The 20,606-nt window shown below is 39.6% G+C and overlaps 1 protein-coding gene across 3 annotated transcripts; it reads right to left on the reverse strand.

The window, feature by feature from the left end:
- Positions 1-427: 427 nt before the first annotated feature.
- RNPC3 (RNA binding region (RNP1, RRM) containing 3) lies at positions 428-14,517 on the reverse strand. 3 transcript variants are annotated; one of them, XM_068199678.1, is made up of 15 exons: positions 14,269-14,517; positions 13,141-13,188; positions 11,930-12,048; positions 11,228-11,308; positions 10,393-10,504; positions 9,851-9,919; positions 9,129-9,277; positions 8,083-8,208; positions 7,207-7,343; positions 6,258-6,419; positions 5,996-6,090; positions 5,858-5,916; positions 5,176-5,308; positions 4,255-4,327; positions 428-655 (listed from the first exon to the last, which is right to left on the reverse strand). In XM_068199678.1, exons 1-14 carry the CDS (start codon positions 14,500-14,502, stop codon positions 4,268-4,270), a joined length of 1,584 nt encoding a protein of 527 aa, XP_068055779.1. In that variant the 5' UTR covers positions 14,503-14,517; the 3' UTR covers positions 428-655; positions 4,255-4,267. The 3 variants fall into 3 exon arrangements, with proteins under 3 accessions (XP_068055779.1, XP_068055778.1, XP_068055780.1); XM_068199677.1 differs by having other exon boundaries at positions 428-1,567; XM_068199679.1 differs by having other exon boundaries at positions 428-1,640.
- Positions 14,518-20,606: the final 6,089 nt, after the last annotated feature.

Here is a 20,606-nt window from a genome sequence, read left to right on the forward strand (position 1 = left end):
ACACCATCAACTATGATTTAGTCATTTATGGCGTAACTTTTCCTTTAAGTCTACTGGACTAGAATATCTTGTCTATTAAATGTCATTGCAGTATTTCCCATTGCATGGTTTTAGACAGTTCCACTAAGCACCACAGTATGTAGCTAATCCTATGTGACTACTGTCATCATCACCCTCTACAGGGCAAGGACCACATCTATACCAGTTTTAACTGCTACTCTGGTTTTAATTACTTCAGTCTCACCAGTGACAATTTTCAAGCTGCAGATGAACAATGCAAGTCAATTACTAAGGAAGAACAGTGCCCAGTTTCACAGTACAAATTCAGGCCAATGCACCAGTCCTTCTGCTAGGTTTTCAAGACAGGAAGACCTGTTCTGCCCAAAACCCCAAGAACAAAAGTCAAAACAAAGAGAAGGCAGCAAAATGAAGAAAAGGGAAATAATTTATTAGATTTCACAAGCAATCTAACATACATTTATGATGTAATAATCTTCTGTTATTCAAAGACATGTGGAATCTTTAAGACAGGAAAATTTATTCTTGGCCTTAAATACTTTAGAAATGCTACTACGCACAGTTCAAGAGTCCTGATGATTACACTGCTTCTTCCCCAGCTCGATAATACTTGAAAGAGATGGAACACAAAAGGGACCTGGAACATCACAAAGGCATGTTAAAAGTAAGAACTACCAAAAAACAGGAGTGTTATACTGGCTTTTGACAACTAAATTGAAAGATGTTTAGTGTTTTAAAAAGCGCTTAATGTCTGTGAAAAATACATCTTAATAAATGCAGACTGTGTTAATTTTAGATTACAGAATGTTAAACAGTAATGTAGTATGAAACCCACAGGAAACATGTAGGTCACTAGCAACAACACTACCTCGGTGCAGACAGCAATGTAACAAAACCCAAACAACCAACAAAAAGGTAGCAGTGATTAATAGCTGATTATTAGTCCAGCTCCAAATACTTAATTGCAAGATATTGTAATTTTCTTATTTACTCAAAAAAGACAAAGTAAGGAATGTATTAACTAAATCAACTCCAAATTGTTTCTCATGTATCAGAACAGTAATCATCAAATTATCTAAAATACTGATCAACCCCTTAATATTAAAACTGCTCTGCAATGTATTTTAGCCAACATATTATTACTATGTTTTTAGAGTAAAGGTAACTTGGTCAGTGTGAGCTCAGCACAGCTTCACACAGATCAGCTGGTATGAGCTAGAACTGTTCCTCTAAGGAACAGGACCACAAATTAGTAGGGTATCTGAGGAAGAAGGTGAAGGCCACCTTTTAAGACTGAGAACCTTCACTGTGTCTATTCACACAACACAGACAACTCATTGGTTTCTTTTTTCCCCCCTGAAAAATTTTGCTTTTTAAAGTTATTGGAGTAGCTCAAGCTTAAAATATGTTAACTCCTCCCCACACCTACGCTACATGAAAATTTAAGATGCAGTTGTGTGCTACAGGAAACATTGCACAAAAAAGGATACAACAAGAAAGGATACACTCTGCATGACAGTATTATTGCAGTATTTACGCAGGAATGTTTCTAAAGAAGAACAGCAGAATGTGGTTTAATTTTACTTGATTCTCAGTATTGCACACACATAACTTTATGCTACCTAGCAAAAAAAAAAAAAAAGCAAATATGCTTCTTTGATAAAAACCAATTCTAACCCCTTATGAGATTTAATGAGGGCTGATGAATTTATCAAAACTAAACTTCATATTCAGAAGTAAATACATTTTTTGATAACAGGAACTATTAGGACACCAGCAGATTTTTCCATCTCCTTCAAGTCTTTGCCATTTTACAGACTCACTTTATTTCCATCAGGTCCAAAACTCAATCATGTTTCCCTCTAATGAGAGCTTGCAAACCACTTCTTCCTTATGAAGAAACTGGAGAGCTCTCAACATCATTTTCTTTCACATAACTTTTCTCCTAAACAGTTGTATTTTAGCTACAGGAAAAAGTCACTTCAGGTGAACTTTTTGCCAGTCCATCAATAAAAAGACATTTCAGCCAGCAATGAGTTCTGCAGTATTTTATAAACCATATGTGTTGTTTTGTCAAAAAAAAAAAAAAAAAAAAAAAAAAAAAAAAAAAAAAAACCTTTGTAGAAAAAAAACAAACACAAAAAACCAAACCAAACCAACAAAATCCACCCACAACAGAAAAACAACCCTAGACTCAAGCAGACTCAAGTTTTTATCACGGAATTTTGCATCATGAATCAGCATCCATCAAAATATTCCAGCAGGAACAGAAAAAGTCATGCAGAAATAGGGGTCAGCTTAACCATTATTTGGAAAATGCAACAAATATTTTTAATTAAATGTCATGGATCCTTAGAAACCTGTGTAACTTTGTGGCACATTGTAATGATTACAACACATAAACAGTCAAGGTAAGTGAGAATGTTCTGCCCATGAACAGAACACCAGAGACCCTTGTAGGATGGTAACTCATGGAAGACTTTCATATGCACAATTAAATCTTGCATAAGTATGGTTTGCTCATTCTAGAAAAAGCTTCTGAGTTGACCATCAATATTATAACAAATAAGCACTTTCTTATTTTCTTTAAACAATTCAAGTATTTAGCATGCTTCATGAATTCAGAATTAGTATACAAAATGAGTTGGAAAAAAAAGGAATTCCTAAAAGAATAAAAGTGCTCAAATTTCATCTATCAGGTTCTCCAATAGCTAAAATGCTTCATTTTTTTTAATATAAGAGCCCTAAATAATCATATTAGACACTAAATAATACAAATAGGAGGTTTTTTTCTAACAAGAAAGGAGTGACAAACAAGACTGAAATAGTCTCATAAATACTTGATCCTAATACAAAACTTTAGCCAAGGCTCTTTTCAATGACCAGTACAGAAGGCGGCCTATAAAAAAGTGATCTTTAATTTGACAAAATACAGATTTTGCAAACTACAAACAATAAGGCAAAATAGGAATTAAGACCAAAGAGAGAAACAAGCCTAAATCTGATTTTAAAAATCCTTAGACAATGGATGGAATGAAGAACCTACAATTAGAGTAGCTGTTAACAACAGAAATACTACCATCACAATAACCACACTGTGGGCTTTACAGCCAATTTGTAAAAATCAAAACCAAATTTTCACATCCTTTATTTCAAATTCAGGTTTTCTTCAGAGTAACAAGGCTCAAGCTCCAGATTAAAAACACACCATTGGCTAAGTAATGTTTCATAAAAACTCAGGCTAAGACTTCAGTTAATTTTGTTTTAAGCGGAGGCATAACCAGAGTGATCTCAACTGTAACCAGAAATTAAGGTCAGTGCCCTTTAAATTTGAGCTAACTCATGTATCAGAGAGTGCAGATTGAGAAATAAATGCTTTTTATTCGTGCACCAGTTACTCCACATGGTCATTTTAGAGTTCACTATACAAATGTTTGCAGGCCATGAAACCATTCAGGTAAATTAGAGCTGATTTTTGCTTGATTTACTCTCACATAAATACTCAAGAGAAGGGAGCAGTGAAGTAAAGCTACATGATAAGAAATAAAAGTTAAATAACAACTTTCTCCCGGAAGGTACTTTCTCATTATGTTTAAATAATGCCAAAAATGAGGACCTACACATTCCACAACAAAGGAAGTTTTGATCGATGCAACATTAAGCAGCACTTCCTGACAGAATATCCTTCACTAATTCAAACAAGTTTAAAGGTTACTGCAACAGCACTAAGAACTCATTTTCTCAAGTTAGCAAAGATTCTTTACAGCTAGCAGAAGTTTATTGCTGGAACCAGTTCTTCAGGATCACTTTACAATGGCAGGGATGGAAAGGACAGAGTTAAGAGGCAACACTTTTCAATACCAAAACCCTGGAAGATTACTAAAAGATAAGTGGTCCAATTCCACAAAATTCCACAATATTCTCCTTATCTTTGCAGATTAAGGATTAGAGAAACTGACAAGTGCCCTACAATATCAGGATTAGGAAAATATTGGTCTCTGAGGTTTTAAACACAGGAAAAAGGAAAGTTTTAAACTTAAACCAACTATATACCTTGCACTCTGTTTTTATGATATAAGCACACATTTAGGAAAATTTATTTGTACAGAACATTTCCTCTCCATCATCACTATTCCTAAAGAAGCTGTTAAAGAGAGAGTAAATAAAACCAAACAAACACTAACAAAACCCCTCAGCCCAATCCTTTGGTTTTGCTTTCAGGCAGAGAGTCCATACCTTGCACAGGGTTTTACTTTTTTCTTTTCCCTTCGTTGGCATCCTGCTTTGGTCTAGCTGAACGAGCAAATTGCTGAGATTCTATTAAGGACTACACATGTCTGATAAGTAGAAGTCAATTAGAAAAGACAAAAAAGATTACTTCTGCAATTTAGTCTAGAAAGTGACCTTTATCTGTGAATCAATTCCACTACAGTATGAAGTATTATAACAGTGTCTATTAGTCAAAGATTAGGACCTCACTGATACACAGTACAAGAGTTATCAGAGAGCCCATAAGGAGGATTAACTGGGAATGGATTAGATGCAAGCCGGGTAACTACAGTAGGAAAAATATTTGATATTTACAAACTTCCAACCCAGCATGAATTCGTAACTTTGATGTCTCAGTATTTGGGAGGAAAAACAAGAAAAGCAGCAGATGCTGGGGTTAATGTGAGTATAACGAAATTGAAATAAACTATGAAATATTTCAGTGAAAATTAAGAAAGTACTTTCACACAAAAACCCAGTGCTATGCAATCAAAAAGGACTATTCCAGCTGAAAAACCCATCTAGAACCACTTTCTCTTACAGAAACATTTCTTATGTTCTTGATTCTGTAAACATACACCTAACCAAGTCAAAACCCTTGTATTTAATTTAAATACAGTGGTCATGCAAGCTAAATTATCTTCTGTATTGTCTTTGCAGGATCAAAGATGTAAGACCAGCAAATTCTGTTCTTAAATAAATCACTTTTACTTTCCTTTTTCAGAGAAGTTGCCTCTGTGTTTTTTTCAGCTACCATAAATCATGCACTGTGTTATGCTGACTGGTTTTCTTAAGGTATTTTTTATTTTGCAGATCATTATGAAAACAAAACTAGAGATTGGCAGAGATTACAAAGAATATAATGTAAATGCTTGAAGAAAAGGATACAACTACCATGGGTTTTTCAAATAAGACATAGCCATTTGCTTCTTTTAGTGCTTTGGCAGCTGCTTTCTCATTGGGAAGTCCAATGAAAGCCTGTCCCTTCATCCGGCCTTCTTTCATCAAACGGATATCAAACCTAGGGGCACAATGGAGAAGAGGGAATTACTCATGTTTAACAAACCTTGCAGATTTCACAGTACAAATGCAAATTATGCAAACAAATGCACAATTCTCATGCTTCAGGTGGGAGAAATAGCAGAAAAAGAAGCAAAGCCTACAAGGAGGCATGATCTCCTTGGAGACCATTTTGCCTGGGGAAACCATTTATTAAAAGGTAATATTAAACTGCAGGATGGCAAATTGATGTGCATTACTACCAAAACAGGACATAAGCAAAATGATCAATACACACAATCACCTACACAGTTCATTCTGTGTCACACAGCCAAGAAAAGCAAAACTGGGAATGAAAATATAAAGGCAAAATAATAGGGTCTTCAGTCACTCGTCATAAAATTCTATTTCCTCATCTTCATAAAATAAGATTTTTAGGTCTAATACATTATTTGTTTATACAGAAAGACATAAAATGTGAATATGGCCCTTTTCAAAATCCCAGTTTTCAGAAGTGCCACAGAAGTTAATATAAAAGGCTTAATTCTAACCAAGTACAAAATGAACTCACATATTGCGTTCCACCTCTGACTGGAAGTCAACATATCTTCCAAAAATGAACTTAAGATCCTGAAATTAAAGTGAAGGTGTAAGATAAATGCTAAGAAAAAGCCCTTTTGATAGATATTTAATTTGCTAGTTTACTTACCTTTTCTTGAACTTGTTTAGCTAAATTCTTCACATATACCCTGCAATTTGGATCACCTGGCTCATAGTTTTTGAAAACAGAATATCTTTCCATTTCTTGAAGGCAAAAAAAATAAACCATGCTTTAGTTAATTTACTTTGCAAATTTGCTCAGTATAAAATAATTTACTATATGTTCAATTAAGAAAATAAACACTTATTTAAGCTATTTGTTGCAACAAATCAAAAAGCTGTTACTAGATCATCTATTCTCACAATTTTACCTTCTCTAGAAAGTCTGTTTTTTTCTAGATCCTTTCTAGAAATAAATTCTGATGGTATTTCATCATCCTCCTCTTCAGTTTCCATTTTATCATTTGAGCTAGGAGCTGGGAAAATCCTTCCAAAGCCTGTATTATTGATTTCTTCCGTGGCTGCATAAAGATCTGAAATTTCAACAAATTATATAAGTGGTTTGTACCTTTAGTCACACCAAGATCAAGAGCCAGAAAGAAACAATTCTCTTTCCAGCAACATTATAATAGAGTAGACTTTGTAAGGCAATTTGAATACACCCTTAAAAATGAGTCTTAATCCCTGGTTTGAAAAAAGCACCTGCTCTGTACAGTCCTATAAAACCCCAGGTAGTACAAATAAAGGCCATGACACACATTAGTTAGCATACAACTTGCCTTGCTGTTCAATCCTGTATCCATTTCACTATATTCCCTTAAAGAAACTGGATATTACTGTAAAGTAATATTGATTGACCACAGACTGACCATAACCCTCTAAAAAGCCATCATACCTCATTGTTATCATTGCCCTGCACTTTTATGACAGATAATCAGTGCACCAGAGAAAAGGGGTTGGCAATCACTTGGATGCTGCTCTCTAAAAGCTGGAAAAGGAAAACCTGAAACTAGCCTGATATATTCATTTACACCATAAAATACTGAAAATTTGTAACATTTGCATCCTAACATTTAAAAGACAGTGCAATTCACCATGAATCTATAGAGCACATGGGAGAGAGACCTTTAATATCCTCTAGATCCTTTCCAAAGCTTGTAACATGGGAAAAACAGCAAATACAAATATGATGCAACTCGGTGTTGCAAGCTCCAATACAGTAAGGGAAAAGAATTTCCTGGTGCAAATTTCAGCACCGTTTTATATACTGAAGCCACATGACTTGAACATTAAATACATTTGAAGTACAAACTCTCTTACCATTTTTTTCTTCCTTTTCTGAGTTTATCTGAAGAACAGCTGGGATCTCAGTACTAATATGAAACTCTATTTTTTTATGACCTACGTGCTGCAGCTGCTCAAAGACATCTGAAGGTGACAGTGTAGGGTGCGAGTTACTGTTTAAAACAACAACACGTTAATTAAAGATTCAGACACTGATGAATGCATGGTCAAACACAAGATTTCTTCCAGTTAGATTTTATGCAGTTGTTTACTACAAACACACGTTCTCCATTTCATACATTTCACCCAACAGAGTTACAGGTGATTACAACACTGCAGATACAGAAGGTATGTCTGGCAGTGGGAGCAAAAACAACAATCACGTACCACAGGACATCCACACAGGCATTTATTAAAACCTTCATCAGTAACTTAAGCATGAAAAATAACTGGCCTTGCTGCTGCTCTCACCTAGTATATAAAATATACAACATTTAAAAAAAATGTAGTAAATCACTTGGAGGAAGCAGGCAGCCATTAGTAAAAACGTATTCACAACCATTCATCACAACATAGAAATACTGCACTGCTGTCTACTATGGCATAGAACTGAAGTTCTAAGACTCAATCTTACTTTAAAACAAGCCAGTTTCTATTCTTCCAGTGTTATACTTTTAATTTTTTGTTTTAAGAAGCAGCCCAAACAATAAATCCAAATTGCTTCAGTCACAGCTGTGATGTAAAACTAGTCATCTTTTTAGGAAAAGGAATTTCTATTGGTTTGACAGGAAGAGAAACAGAGCTTGAATCAGGCACACTTTAATGTTGTTAAGCAGACTTTAGTTCAAACTAGAGGAAAATTTGGATTTTTAGGGCAATAAAACCAATAGGATAAGTGCAAAAACCACAAACCTGTGGGAAGTACACACAGGAACATTCAACATGTCTTTAATTCTTTGCTTTTTTCTAACACCACGTTTCTTTGTGTTTATTGGTCTTTTAGGCTTAAGGGTTGCTAATTCCATCAACTTGGTCATTCTATTTAAGACAAAAATAAAAACAAAACAAAGAGGTTTACAGTTTATTTGAAAGTACTAATTTTAAAAACCTTTCCCCTTTCCTCAAAGCCCTTGACATAGAACTTTTCAGAATACAATTTTAAAATTAACTAACTTAAAACTGAAGCCGCAACACACAGCAAATCAACACACACAGAGCACTTAAGGACTGACCATAATCCTAACATGTCAGTGATGCCCTTCCTTCCCCAAGCATGCTCCTTATTGGGACACTGAAGCTGTGATGCCCCAAGCTGAACCTGATTTTATAATGCTCAACAGGGGTACCTTTTTCCAAATGATGTGTTTTTCCAAATACAGCATAGGGACTTTCTGATTTACTTCTCAGTTTAGACAGCAAAGAAAAAAAGCTACTTTTTAATTCAGAGTTAGTTTAAAGATTAAAAAAAATACAGCTATGATGTAATTCACTTGCAAAACTGCAAGAGAATCCTCAGCACAAATATTAACACCCCTAGCAATACCTGCTGATGTACAAAGAATGTTCTCGAAGTTGGTGTGCACATACGATTCGGGCTGAGGAGTCAATTTAGAGAGATGTGGAACAATGAATACATCAGAAAATAATGTAATTTCTGCTTCCATAAATCTGCACTCTTCAAGCTGAGATTTTGTTTAGTTGGGCTTTTTTTGGACATGGGAACAAATGAAAATTTGCACACCAATAGACCACTTTCCTTTTCTTACTGCATTTAAACCTGCACAGACCTTCTGCACTCTGGAGTTTCTCTAAACATCTGGAAATATTTCTACATACTGTCTACAAGATGCTACATCTATATACTGCAAACATTACCACTTGCTGAACTAGAAGCTGGAGAAGTAAAACCACCCCTTTCAGCGAGCCCAAAACCTTGCAAATGACTGTAAAATGCATACCTCTCCTTTTCCTCATCATTATCGCTTTCATATTCTGATTCATCCCCACTAGACAGTCCTTCTTCTTCCTCTTCAGGCAAAGGAGGCTCTTCAGGAGGCAGAGGTGGGATTGGGGGAGGTGGCACAGGCACTGGTAAATACTCTTCATACTAATTATGGGGAAAATGTTTAAAAAATTAAACTTTTTAAATGAAAAAACCTAAACATATCTTATTTTCTTAATAACAACAGTTTAACAAGTATTTTCTCCAAGTATGCTTATAGGGATCTAGATACCATTTTGGTAAACTACATTACTAATAAAAAACTTTCCACAAGCAAACAAATCTGCTTTCTGAAGCATATCAGTGAATGGTTTAATTCTTTTAAGTTGAGATGATAAAAAAATACAGCAACTATGGCCTTGGATTTTCACTTTGCACTCAGCTTCAAGGACTTTCCTGAGAAGAATACAGTCAAAGCATATGGGTGAAGGCTTAGGTTCCAAAACCATCTGAGTTTCAACAGTAAACCAACAGTTTGAAACATTCCAGTTCTGCTACCATAGATGGTTTATTCTAAGTACAGTCCAAAGAATTGCTTTAGAAGACCAACATGTACCCAGTGAAATGCAGCAGGATTTGCAATCCTATAGAAATTTAGATCTCCTACTATGCTGCTAACATTTTAAATTATTAATCCTACAATCCTACAGTACTGAAAACATATATTTAAAATGTTACCATGGGAGGGCGAGCAGTGATTGGTCCAAAAGGTGGAGGAAGATTCATTTTATTCATCAGATGGAGTACCTGAAATGAGTCAAAATAAGTAGGTTTCCTTTGAATAAGTAAGTGATAACAGTTCCTTGCTAGCTAAAAGAGCCTATCACTCCTGGCAGGTGTAAATCAGCACAGTTTCAATGTCCATGAACAATGTAAAACTTGCACTTGAGATCCTACACTAATGGTCAATATAAGCAACACCCTAACAAGGCTAATAGAAAAAGTACAGCATCTTCTCAGAATGAAATTCCAGGTACTCAAGTCACATCTAATTAGGAAGAGTATATACAGTTAAATCTTCAGTGTCAATTAAGTAATCTACCTCAGGTTAATAAAATCTCATTACCTCAGCATAGCAAAAAACTAAGATTGGTTAACACTGTCACAGAAAATACAAGTTAGTATTTACGATGACAAAAATAATTCTTTCTGTGGATAATTATAAGAGGAAAAATTAAATTTCTTTAATTTTATACTCTTTTTTCTTGTTTTTTACTTACCTGGACATAAAATTTGGGCACACTTGCCAAGGCATTTGCTATATTTGCTAGAATTGCACTTGAAGGTGGTGGATACAAATATCTGAGGCAAGAATTGATGGGAAAGGTGAGCCTGAGGAAAAAACGATTGAAAACAAGACACTTTAACATTATTGCCACTTAATCACTGGTAACAATTAATGATTACTAGAGCCTTAACTATTGATTACATCTTAAGTAACACTGAAATATTATTATTTCCTCTAGAACAGTTTTGAGCCACTTAAAATGCCTTCAACACCATGAAATAGTCCCCAGTGCATGACAGATTTACTGGACTTGGGCATTCTGAAAGTATCAAGCCATGCAGAAGCCTAAAGCAAACAGAAACAATCAACATTTCCAAAACCAAAAGCACAGCATAGCAGCCTGTACAAATATCAGAAACTCTATGCTCAAAGGGCTGCATTAGCTTCAAAAAATGGACTACTTCCTGTATGCTAAAATGAAAATGGGGGGAGGGAAAAGGAAGAAACATCAGGAAAAAGAAGTCAGTGGTATTCTGCTGTTAACACTGGGAGAACCTCAGCCCTCCAACCTCCCAGGAAAGCAATGCATAGTGCTAGAAGGCCATTCTGCAATCCACAAGTCCACAGCTCAAAGCACCAGTCACTATGCAGATGTGAGAATTCTAAACTTGAGGAACTGAAACTCCATCTTTTCTTTATGACAACTTCTATAGCTATGCCTGAGGAACAGCAGCATAGGAGGAAACAAGACTCTTGTTCAGTACATAATACAGCTCAAAATAATCTGTAACAGAATAAAGTAAGTAAGATAAAAACCCAACACTAACCCATGGTTGGGTGCAATTCCATTCTCTATTTTAACACAGTTTGGTTCTATCTTCTCTTCTTCTTTCACTGGTTCTTCTAAACTGAAAATTAATTTAGTCTTAATTAAAACAGGGCAAAAATTAAGTATGCTTTATGTAATACATAAAATATGCATCATCTATTAATAAATATAAAAAATAAATTAGCACAGATATTTTGAACATCTTTTACCAACTGCATTACTACAGCTGCTACCAATTCATAATTAATACATGAGGATAATTACAATAGTGACAGTCTTCTAAAATAAGTACTTAGGCAGATTTAAGTAAGTCTTCCTATATTCAGACACTCCTGACTTAAATCCAAAGGAAAAGAACTGAAATTATTTATCATGCACTCTCTTCAGAGACTATAAATTCAAAGGTATTAAATTGCCCATATTCAGAAAGTGGAAAAAATAACTTGAAAACTCTACTACGCTATTTTTAATTAAGCACTAGTACATAGCTTTTATCACTTATTTGCTCATTCCACAGGTGCAAATGACACAATTCTGTTGGGAGGAATGCAGTCACTGTCCTATAGATCTGAGCCTGTTGTTAAGACTTCCAAGTGGTTACAATTCATCCTTTTGAGTTACAAGTACCACCTAAGTATCATGAATTTAGAATCCCCTTCCCTTGACCACAAACACAGCAAGGAAATTACTCTGCACATACCTTTTGCACTTGTCTGAGGCAGAAGGCTGGCTAAGTACCTGTGCACTCTCTTGCTCCTTTGCAAATTCAACAACTAACGTGTGACCCAAAAGTTTCAGCTGATGCAGTCTTGATAAAGCCTTCAAGTAATTACAGAGGAGAAAAGAAAGGGAAGAGGACCAACATGAGAATCATTTTAAAGCATAACTGTTTTTCCTTTGAGTGGTACATTGGCCACAGGATGCAGTCCCAGCTGCTTTAAGCTAAGCCTGTGCTACTGTGGACATGAGAGCTCTGCAGTGTTTGTGGCTTCCCAGCCCTGCTTTTAGCAGCACTCCCTGCTGGCAGGAAGGAAAGGGTCCAGGCTGCACAGCCAGAACCACTGCAGAGGTTGGTCACCTGAACACAGCAGCAGCTTTAACAATCAGACTTTTCACACAGCCTACTAAATTGCTGGAATTTCAAGTAACTAAGCTTTTGCTCCTGCAGTATAAACAAACTAAACTCTGTCGGTAACAGCTAGGAATTTTAAAATCAGGATCTTAACAGTGGCACTAGGAAGATCCAGCATTCTTCAAGTCCAGAGCCCAGCAGGCTGCTAACAACTGGCACAAGCAGCTAATTCACCACTGTTCACCTCACACAGTCTTTAACTTTTTTAGTCCTTTAAAATGTGGCCAAAAAAACAGAAGCAATGAAAAAAATAACCCAAGGTATAAAAGGAAAGTTCTGACACAGGCTTTTTAACCAGACTAGTATTTAAAAAGCATTATTGATATTACCTTTTTGGCATCCATATCCTCTATTAATACAGTAGTTTTCTTATCAAAGTTGGGCATTCAAGGCAGACTTGGATTGTGAGAATCACTAGGGCTGACTTTTATGGCAAATACACAATTACGCAGGAGACAAGGAAACTCTGGTTTATAGTCTGCATATAAATGCACACATATCCTGAACAGCGCTCTGACCAGCCTCAGCTTCTCTAACTTGGCCAGGCTGGATCAGCTGACTTCCACAAACCCCTTTCAATCCACCTTCCCTAGAACTCTACAGAAGTGTTCCAGAATGTCATCAAGTCCTGCAAGCAAATCCTGAAACAGAACTCTTACACTACATTGTGTTGCTTTGTTTTTTTCCTAGCACTAAGTATCAGATGATGTGTAAACCACATTAGAGCACTGGTAACTCACTGCTTTGCTAAAACATTCAATAACAAACTCAATACAAACCTTTGCAGCTGCATTTTCACTTGGAAAGGTGGCAAAAGCAGTATGTTTCTAGAAAACAAACAAAAAGTTAAAATGCATTTGAATCAAAAAATGTCAGAGATTGCATGTAAAACATTGAGCCACAAGCACTTTGTTAGTTCAACCTTACATATTTGAAAATTATCAGATGGGAGTCATCTAACTCCCATCTGGGGCAAACATGAAGGACTAGAAAACATTTTTCTTATGAATTTTGGAAAAGTACTTCCTGCAGTCAAAATTAAGACATGAGCTCAGTAGTTTGAGGCATACAGGACAAGTGTTTGTTTTTTTTTGGTTTTTTTTTTTTTTTTTCTAGCAAGCAAAAACCATTCTAAACTGCAAGAAAGGACATAAAGAGTTCTAATCTTCTTCCAAACCAGAAAATTCGTTGGAGCACCTCACAAAACATTTTCATCAAAGCAACTCTTACTAACGGTAACGCTCCTCCTGCTACAGAAGTTATAACTATTGTGCTCTGAACGTTTCTATGGTTTCTACTTTTCCCCCTAATTTTCCAAATTAAATCAAATCCTCACAGAATACACCTTTCCAAGTTAAATTTGTTTTAACAAATTTTATTAACCCCATCTTGCCACTACACGATTCCGTACCCAAAATCACTGTAACAAAATCAGTATATCCGATGTCCTATGAAGCATGACCCTGATAAAATATGCAGACATAATCCATCTACAGTTCTGCAAAACACAAGGCTCTTTTTAAAGAATACTTATCGCAAAACAAATACATTCACATTTTCGTAATCTAGAGGAAGAAGAAAGCAAACCAGAGATGTCAAGAGTCCTGTGCAACCGCATCCCTGCACGTGCCAAGAGGCCCTTCTGCACGGCTTAAGCCCAGCCTCGCTGGCAGCAGCAAGAGGCCAAAGCCGCGGGCACAGGGCTGGCGGCGGCCGGGACGGGAACCCGGAGCCGGCCGCTGTCCCGACCGCCCCGCGGGGCTCCCCGGGAGCGGGACCCCCGCGCCTGCCCGGCTCCAGGCTCAGCCCAGCCCGGCTCCAGGCTCAGCCCAGCCCGGCGCCAGGCTCAGCCCAGCCCGGCTCCAGGCTCAGCCCAGCCTGCGCCCCGGCCCGGCCCCGGCCCTCACCAGCCGCCCGTGGTCCGACAGGACGCGCACAGACACGGCCCCGAAGTGCTGCAGCAGATCCTCCTTCTCCGCCGCCGTCAGCTCGGCGGGCAGGTGCCGCACCAGCAGCGTCCGCCCGCGCCGCCGCGAGACGCCGGGGTGCGGCGGGACGGCGCCGGGGACGGGGCCCAGCCCCGGGCCGGCCGCGGGTCCGGGCCCGCCCGCCCGCAGCTCCTCAGCGCCCGGCGCCGCCATCGCCGCGCAGGACCGGCCCCGCCGAGCGCCGCCAGCGGAACCAGCGCCGCAAATCGCGCGAGAGCCGGGGCCAGGCCGCTGCCTCAGGTCTCGCGAGACTGGCGCCCCCAGGAGGTGGCGGGAAGTGCGCGCTGAGGCGGGAGCGCCGCGCCTCTTCGCGCAGAGCCCGCCTGGGGAGGTCCGCGGGGTGCTCCCAAGGGAGGGGGAGCCACCCCTTCCCCGTTAATACTTAGGAGCTTGTCCTCACACCAAATCCTAAGGAATGTTGCTCTCAAAATGCCCTCTCCTCAGCCTTTAGTTGCAGAGACTTGTCCCTGTCTGCCTCCCGTGAACTGGGGCGTGGCTGGCACAGGCATGAACCTGCTGCCTCGGGGCAGCAGCTGTGTCTGGCCGAGGAAAACACCGCCATAATTACAACTTGTGAGGGGATAATCAGCGGGAGCACTGTGGATGCACAGATTCCTGCCACCTACCACCGCAGCCACACAGGCAGCTCTGAAGCCTGCCCTGTTCTGGAGGATACAGGTTCTGATCTTTAAATAGAGAGTGGAATCCCCGATCCTGACTGATGAAATCTCAGGTCTCACCGTACTTAATTAGCTGTTTGCTGGCTGGCAAAAGCCGTGCCTCCTGTGTCATTATTGCCACAGGCTGTGGGTCCCACGGAGGCGCGGTGCCGGGCCTGGAGGACTTGCCGTGCCTCCGGCAGCTGGAGCACACAGGGACACCCAGGCTGTGCTGGAGCCAGCCACGGAGAGAACGTGCTTGGAACCTGGTCCATAGGGACGGCTGCTTCCCACACCTCTCCATAGAAAAAGCAAGGCCTTCAGCCCATAAAGTCCTCAAGGCCCCTTCAGTTTTCCTGAGTGGTCATGACGGACCTGGCGCTGTGTGCACGGTGCACCTGGAAGGACTTGGCCGTGCACATTTGGTGACCGAACACTGACAGCTGGGGCAAAGACCCGGCCATTGTGGGTGCTCACAGCAGTCTCTTAAGTCGATCAGACAACAATCCAAATTCATCCAAATGAGTTTGGGAAGGAGATGGGTAAAAAAGGATCTTCTAAAGAGATCTATGAGAAAAGCAGAAATGTAGAAGCAATTTCTTACAGGATCTGTTACTGCATTTTTGTAGCTGCCATAAGTATAAGCTAGGAAACATCTATGAAGTGGGAAACAGGTGGAATAATTGACACATTGTGCAAATAGAGCAGTGTATTTTCTCTAGATAACACCAGCAGTACTGTTGGTTTGTTTTTTGTTTTTGTTTTTTTTTTTTTTCTGAGGCTGTTGAAACTCTAAGAGTAACACTGGCCAGCCTAGCCAGTTCTGTGTGTGGCTTGTGGTTTGTATAAAATCCAGATTTTCTGGGGTCTGCTAGTCAACGTGCAATTGTAGCAGATGGGAAGGTAACAATTGTAAATGCAAGCCTGCAGTGGCTGTGCCGCTGCATCCTGTTTAAACTGGCCTGACTTGTAGTTCACTCCTGGGTAATGACTCCAGAGAACTTTTTATGCAGCAGATCTGTGAAACTTGTAGGCAAAGCAAACCTTCCTGCTTCCTTTTTAGTGTTCTAGTACATTCCAATTGTTAATCTGCCCATCATTCACCAGATGGTAAAATAATGATAGAACTTCAAATATGTTTTCCGTTCACAACTAAGGAACACTGTTCCCAGTTCTGCTTAGAGAAGGCTGAGGAAACTATGTAATCTTCAGTTACACTAAACAATTGACAAGAACTGTTTCACTTGAAATAACTAATATCTTACGGCTCTTCAGCCCACCTGTTCCTCCTAGCACAAAATCCCCCCCAAAAATAGAGAAAAACTCTTCTAAAGTCTCTTTACCCTGTTAGACCAGGCTGCTGAAGCTGAACACCTCTAGAACAGAGGTTTAACATAGCAACATGCAAGTCAAGCTGATAAAAAATGTGCGTGTGTTTTTTCTAAAACACAGAAAGTAAAAAAATAAAAATACACTTTCTCTCACCATCATGTCTACAGTCAAAATACATGAATAATACGTTATCTTTTTTACTTTCCAAGATGTTTAATTTGTAGATTTTTGAACAATGGAGTTCCTCAAGACCAATGCATCATGTTTTTGTGTTGAAATCCATGGCTTAGAAGTTCTTTGCTTTTACAGAGATTGAATGCAAGTGGTTTAGCAGTACCAGTATGAGTCAGAACTACAGACTCATTCGGGTGGGAAAGGAGGGAGATCTTTTTGCAGCAATCTCAAGTCCAGTCAAAGTCAAGTCCAGTTCCTGCTCAAAGCAAGGTCAATACTGAAATCCAACCACATCATTCAGGACATTCTCCAGCCTGGTGTCAAAAGGCCCTAGGGGTGAAGATTCCACAGCCTGTATAAATAAGCTTTTCCACACCTTAATTAACCTTCTAGTGATTTTTTATCCCTTTTTTATCCATTTGAACATGATTATATTTTTGTAAATGTGTGGTAACTTCATGAAGATGAAAATTCAAATTCTAGTTAAAATGTATTGAGTTGCTAAGAATGACAGTCTGATCTGTAACTATAGAAAACAGTGACTTGCAGAACCATAGATGATGCAACCAGGGCTGTTTGAGTGGTTTTCCAAGTGGAGTCTGCTTTTACTTTTCCTGAATAGAATCAAAATGTGGGTTCCAAATGCTGTGTAGCACTCCAGTTTCTACAAAGCTTCTAAGCTGCTCTTGTATGTTTGCATGCATGTGTGTCTCCATACACATCATTGACTCCAGGGCCTCTGCTGTCATGCTAGGCCTGTATTTCTGCATTAGTGATAAATATTTCCTTCCCCACAGAATGACTGCTTGTTACTACAGCTTAGATCAAATCTGGTTTTCAGCACAGAGGTTAAAGTAAATTAATTTGGCATAGCCACCTCATAAGGAAAATTGATGCTACATCTAAACAAGTTAAGACAGAGCTCCAGACAAGCCTATGTGAGTTCAAGCAAAACAAATCTGACATCCCTCAGTCCTGAGGCTTTGAAAGCCGGTGTCTCTTTATTAATAATGGCAATACAGTATTTACTGGCCTGCAGGCCAGCATCCTATATTATCAGGTCATTGCTGCAATAACAACTCTGTAGATCAAAAATATTGGACTTTTAGGCAGTATTAGATGATATTCAACTCAGTTTCCAAAGGATATTTTACCTGCCTAATTTCTTGTGAGCTACACAAGCCTAGCAAGGTGGTTTTTTGTTAAGTTTTGGAAGCCTCAGGCCAAAATGTTTTGATTACTAAGGTAAAAAAGAAAACCACCAGAGCAGCTTTGAGGTAAAAATGACAACACTACTGGGTAAAATCTGATTTTCATGGTGACAGTTCAATAACTGTCTTCATCTCAACAGGGCGGTGTAAGAAAGTGCTTTAGAAAGAGGCAGCAGAAGGGCCCTGGTGAAGCTGGCAGGATCCTGGCTGTTCCTGCTAGAATGGTGTCTGTGGTACCGAGGCTCCAGGCATGGGGAGCTGCATTCATCCTATTGCACAGCCTTCGTGTGGCAGGGTTTTGGTAGCCAGGGGTTACGGGGGTGGCTTTTGTGAGAAGCTGCTGGAAGTTTCTCTTTCCAGAAGAGCCAGTGCCAGCTGGCCCCAAGGCGGACCTGCCACTGTTTTGCCAAGACAGGCGTTCTCCATCCTTGTCTCAGCCCGTGAGCCTTTGGTCACACCTCCTGTGCACCGTCCTGCTGAGGAGGGCAGGCAGAGAGGAGCTGTTGTGGGCACCTGGCATCCAGACAAGGCCAACCCACCACAGCTATGTAGGCATACATACAACCTGAGACTGCAAAGTGATTGCTGACTCAGTAAAAATTACTCTTTGCAAAAACAGAAAATTATTATTTAAAGAAGGCTTTAGGTCAGGCAACTGCTTTCCTGAGCACAAGCAGCCAATTTCTTTATACTGCTAATTCTTCTGTCTGAATAAAATACAAATGCAATGGATAATCCACTAAGTCTCCTTTTAATATTTGACCACCAGATGTGCTGTGACTCTTGAATGAAAAAAAATGGAAAAAAAAAGGAAGAGAAAACAGAAAAGAGAAAAATAAATAGAAAAAAAAGACTAAAAAAATTAACATAATTGTAAATTTACAGTGCATTTTTAGAATTAGAGATTAATTACACACCTAAATTCATGGTTTGGCCAATGAAAATGAGCACTGTTTCTAAGAGAAAATTAAATATTGCACTCTGCCAAAAAATTCTAAAATTGTACAATTCAGGAGAACTGTTGTGCCATCCTGATGTGCCCCAGCAAATATCTTACCTTAAATTTGATAATTTCATAACATAATTTCAATTTTTCTTTGAACACTGGTATAAAAATTTAAGGCCTTAATGTCGGCACTTCACATAGAAGAGTAGCAAGAGAAAGTTTAAAAATAAAGATAAACGTTTCCTAGTACTAACAGTCTTTTGAAAACTTAGAGATCAGCAGTAAGGTTGACTGTAACTCTGGGTTTAGTGAGTTATCTGAAAGATCTGGTGTTGCTGTGGATGACACGATTGCTTTCTTCATCATCTTTGTGCTCAAATTATAATGCAATGTACCAAAATCCTGAAATAAAAGGAACAAAACCCAAGGTCTGAATGCAATTTAGGTCCTTTCAAAGCAGTGGACATTTGGCCCACAAAGTTTTACTTACACCTAAAGAAAGTGTCTCATGATTTTGTTTTCTCCATGTTCTATTTCATGCCACTGTGAAATGCAGAGCTACGTGAACCTACACTAAGCAAAACACTCATTGCGCTCCAACATCCTTGGAAAGTGGATCCACATATGTTCACAGGCACGGACAACCTTCTCCATATCCAGCCTGTTGATTTATGGACACCTCAGATCAGCGTGTGTCATTTCCATCATTTGCCACAAAAGGTGTGGGGCTTGGATGTGCAATTTGATGTGTGAACTGATTATTCCATTTGGGATTGGGCAATGTCTGAGTAATAGAGGATGGAATCCTAGTTTCTGAGGGGTAGAGCTGAATGCAGGGCTTAAGACAGCTCCTATCAATTTCAGAGGGGCCCAAGGACTCCCTGACCTGCCCCTGTGGGCCAATAACCGGTTTGCAAAGGCTACCAACACCCTGCCACGTGAGTCCCCAGATCTTCGGCACCTCTCCACTGGTGCAGGGGCTGAGTGGATGGATCCAGGAGATGCTGGCAACAGCCAGTGAGGGAGACAGATGGGAGGTCCAGTGCTGGGCCAGGGACACTTCCCACACCCAGACTGCCCTGACAGAACTTGGGAGCCCTTGGGCACACCGAGAGCCAATATCCACCACCAACACCACAGAAAGGAAACCTCAAACGACACCTTGACCTCAAATTGGAGCAACCTCCTTCCATTTTCCCCTCCAGAATGGGATGCAGTCAGCACTTTTGGCCTAGCAGAGATTCTGAATTAAAGCAAGGCCTGCACACTCACTTTTACCGCAGCATTTTCTCACAGCTGACAAGGGATTTGGGAGGGCTGCCAAACGTGTACTGTGTTTGCATATGTCTTTGAGATATTAGAGAATAAGGGTGCCTAACACACCAGAGGCAGGAATTTGTCATGCCTCAGCCAGTGGCACAAGGTGGAAGCAATGCCTGGATACATCGTTTGTTCTCAGGCACCTTCAGCACCTGCACAGGCAGCATTCGCTTGCTGGGGCAAACGATGCAAGAGCTGAGGTTTTGCTTTGTCCAGGCACAAGCTGACTGTGAACCAGGTAACCTGCTGGTTTCACTGATGCCACAGGCTGGAATAACTGATGGGCACAGCCCAGCTTCCTTCAGTGACCCAGACCCCAGGCTTGATTTGTCATAAGGAAGGGACAAACTCTGTACGTAGGCACTGCTCATAGCTGACAGCCCACAAGGTGGCTGCTCTGGGATACAAATGTGTGTGCATGGATCAGCCCTGGAAATACTGCACTTTGGCTTGGCCATTTTAGGTGGCTTGGATTCTTTTTTTATTTTCTCTCCAGTGTTTTTGTTACATGGGAACTGGAGTGTGGCATTGCCTTAAAACCTACCACTGCATCGCCACTAGTTATGAGGGGATAACGTTACATCTAATTCATTAGGGGAAGAACACTACTCTTCA

This window comes from Anomalospiza imberbis, chromosome 9, assembly GCF_031753505.1.
Source record: "Anomalospiza imberbis isolate Cuckoo-Finch-1a 21T00152 chromosome 9, ASM3175350v1, whole genome shotgun sequence".
NCBI classification, from domain to species: domain Eukaryota; kingdom Metazoa; phylum Chordata; class Aves; order Passeriformes; family Viduidae; genus Anomalospiza; species Anomalospiza imberbis.

Coding starts and splice junctions, on each gene's coding strand:
- RNPC3 (XM_068199678.1), bottom strand. CDS start 14,502: ATGGCGGCGCCGGGCGCTGAGGAGCTGCGGGCGGGCGGGCCCGGACCC. Junction 9,920..10,392: donor TGCCCAAATTTTATGTCCAG/GTAAGTAAAAAA, acceptor GACTCATTTCAG/GTACTCCATCTGATGAATAA. Junction 5,917..5,995: donor CTAAACAAGTTCAAGAAAAG/GTAAGTAAACTA, acceptor CTTTAATTTCAG/GATCTTAAGTTCATTTTTGG.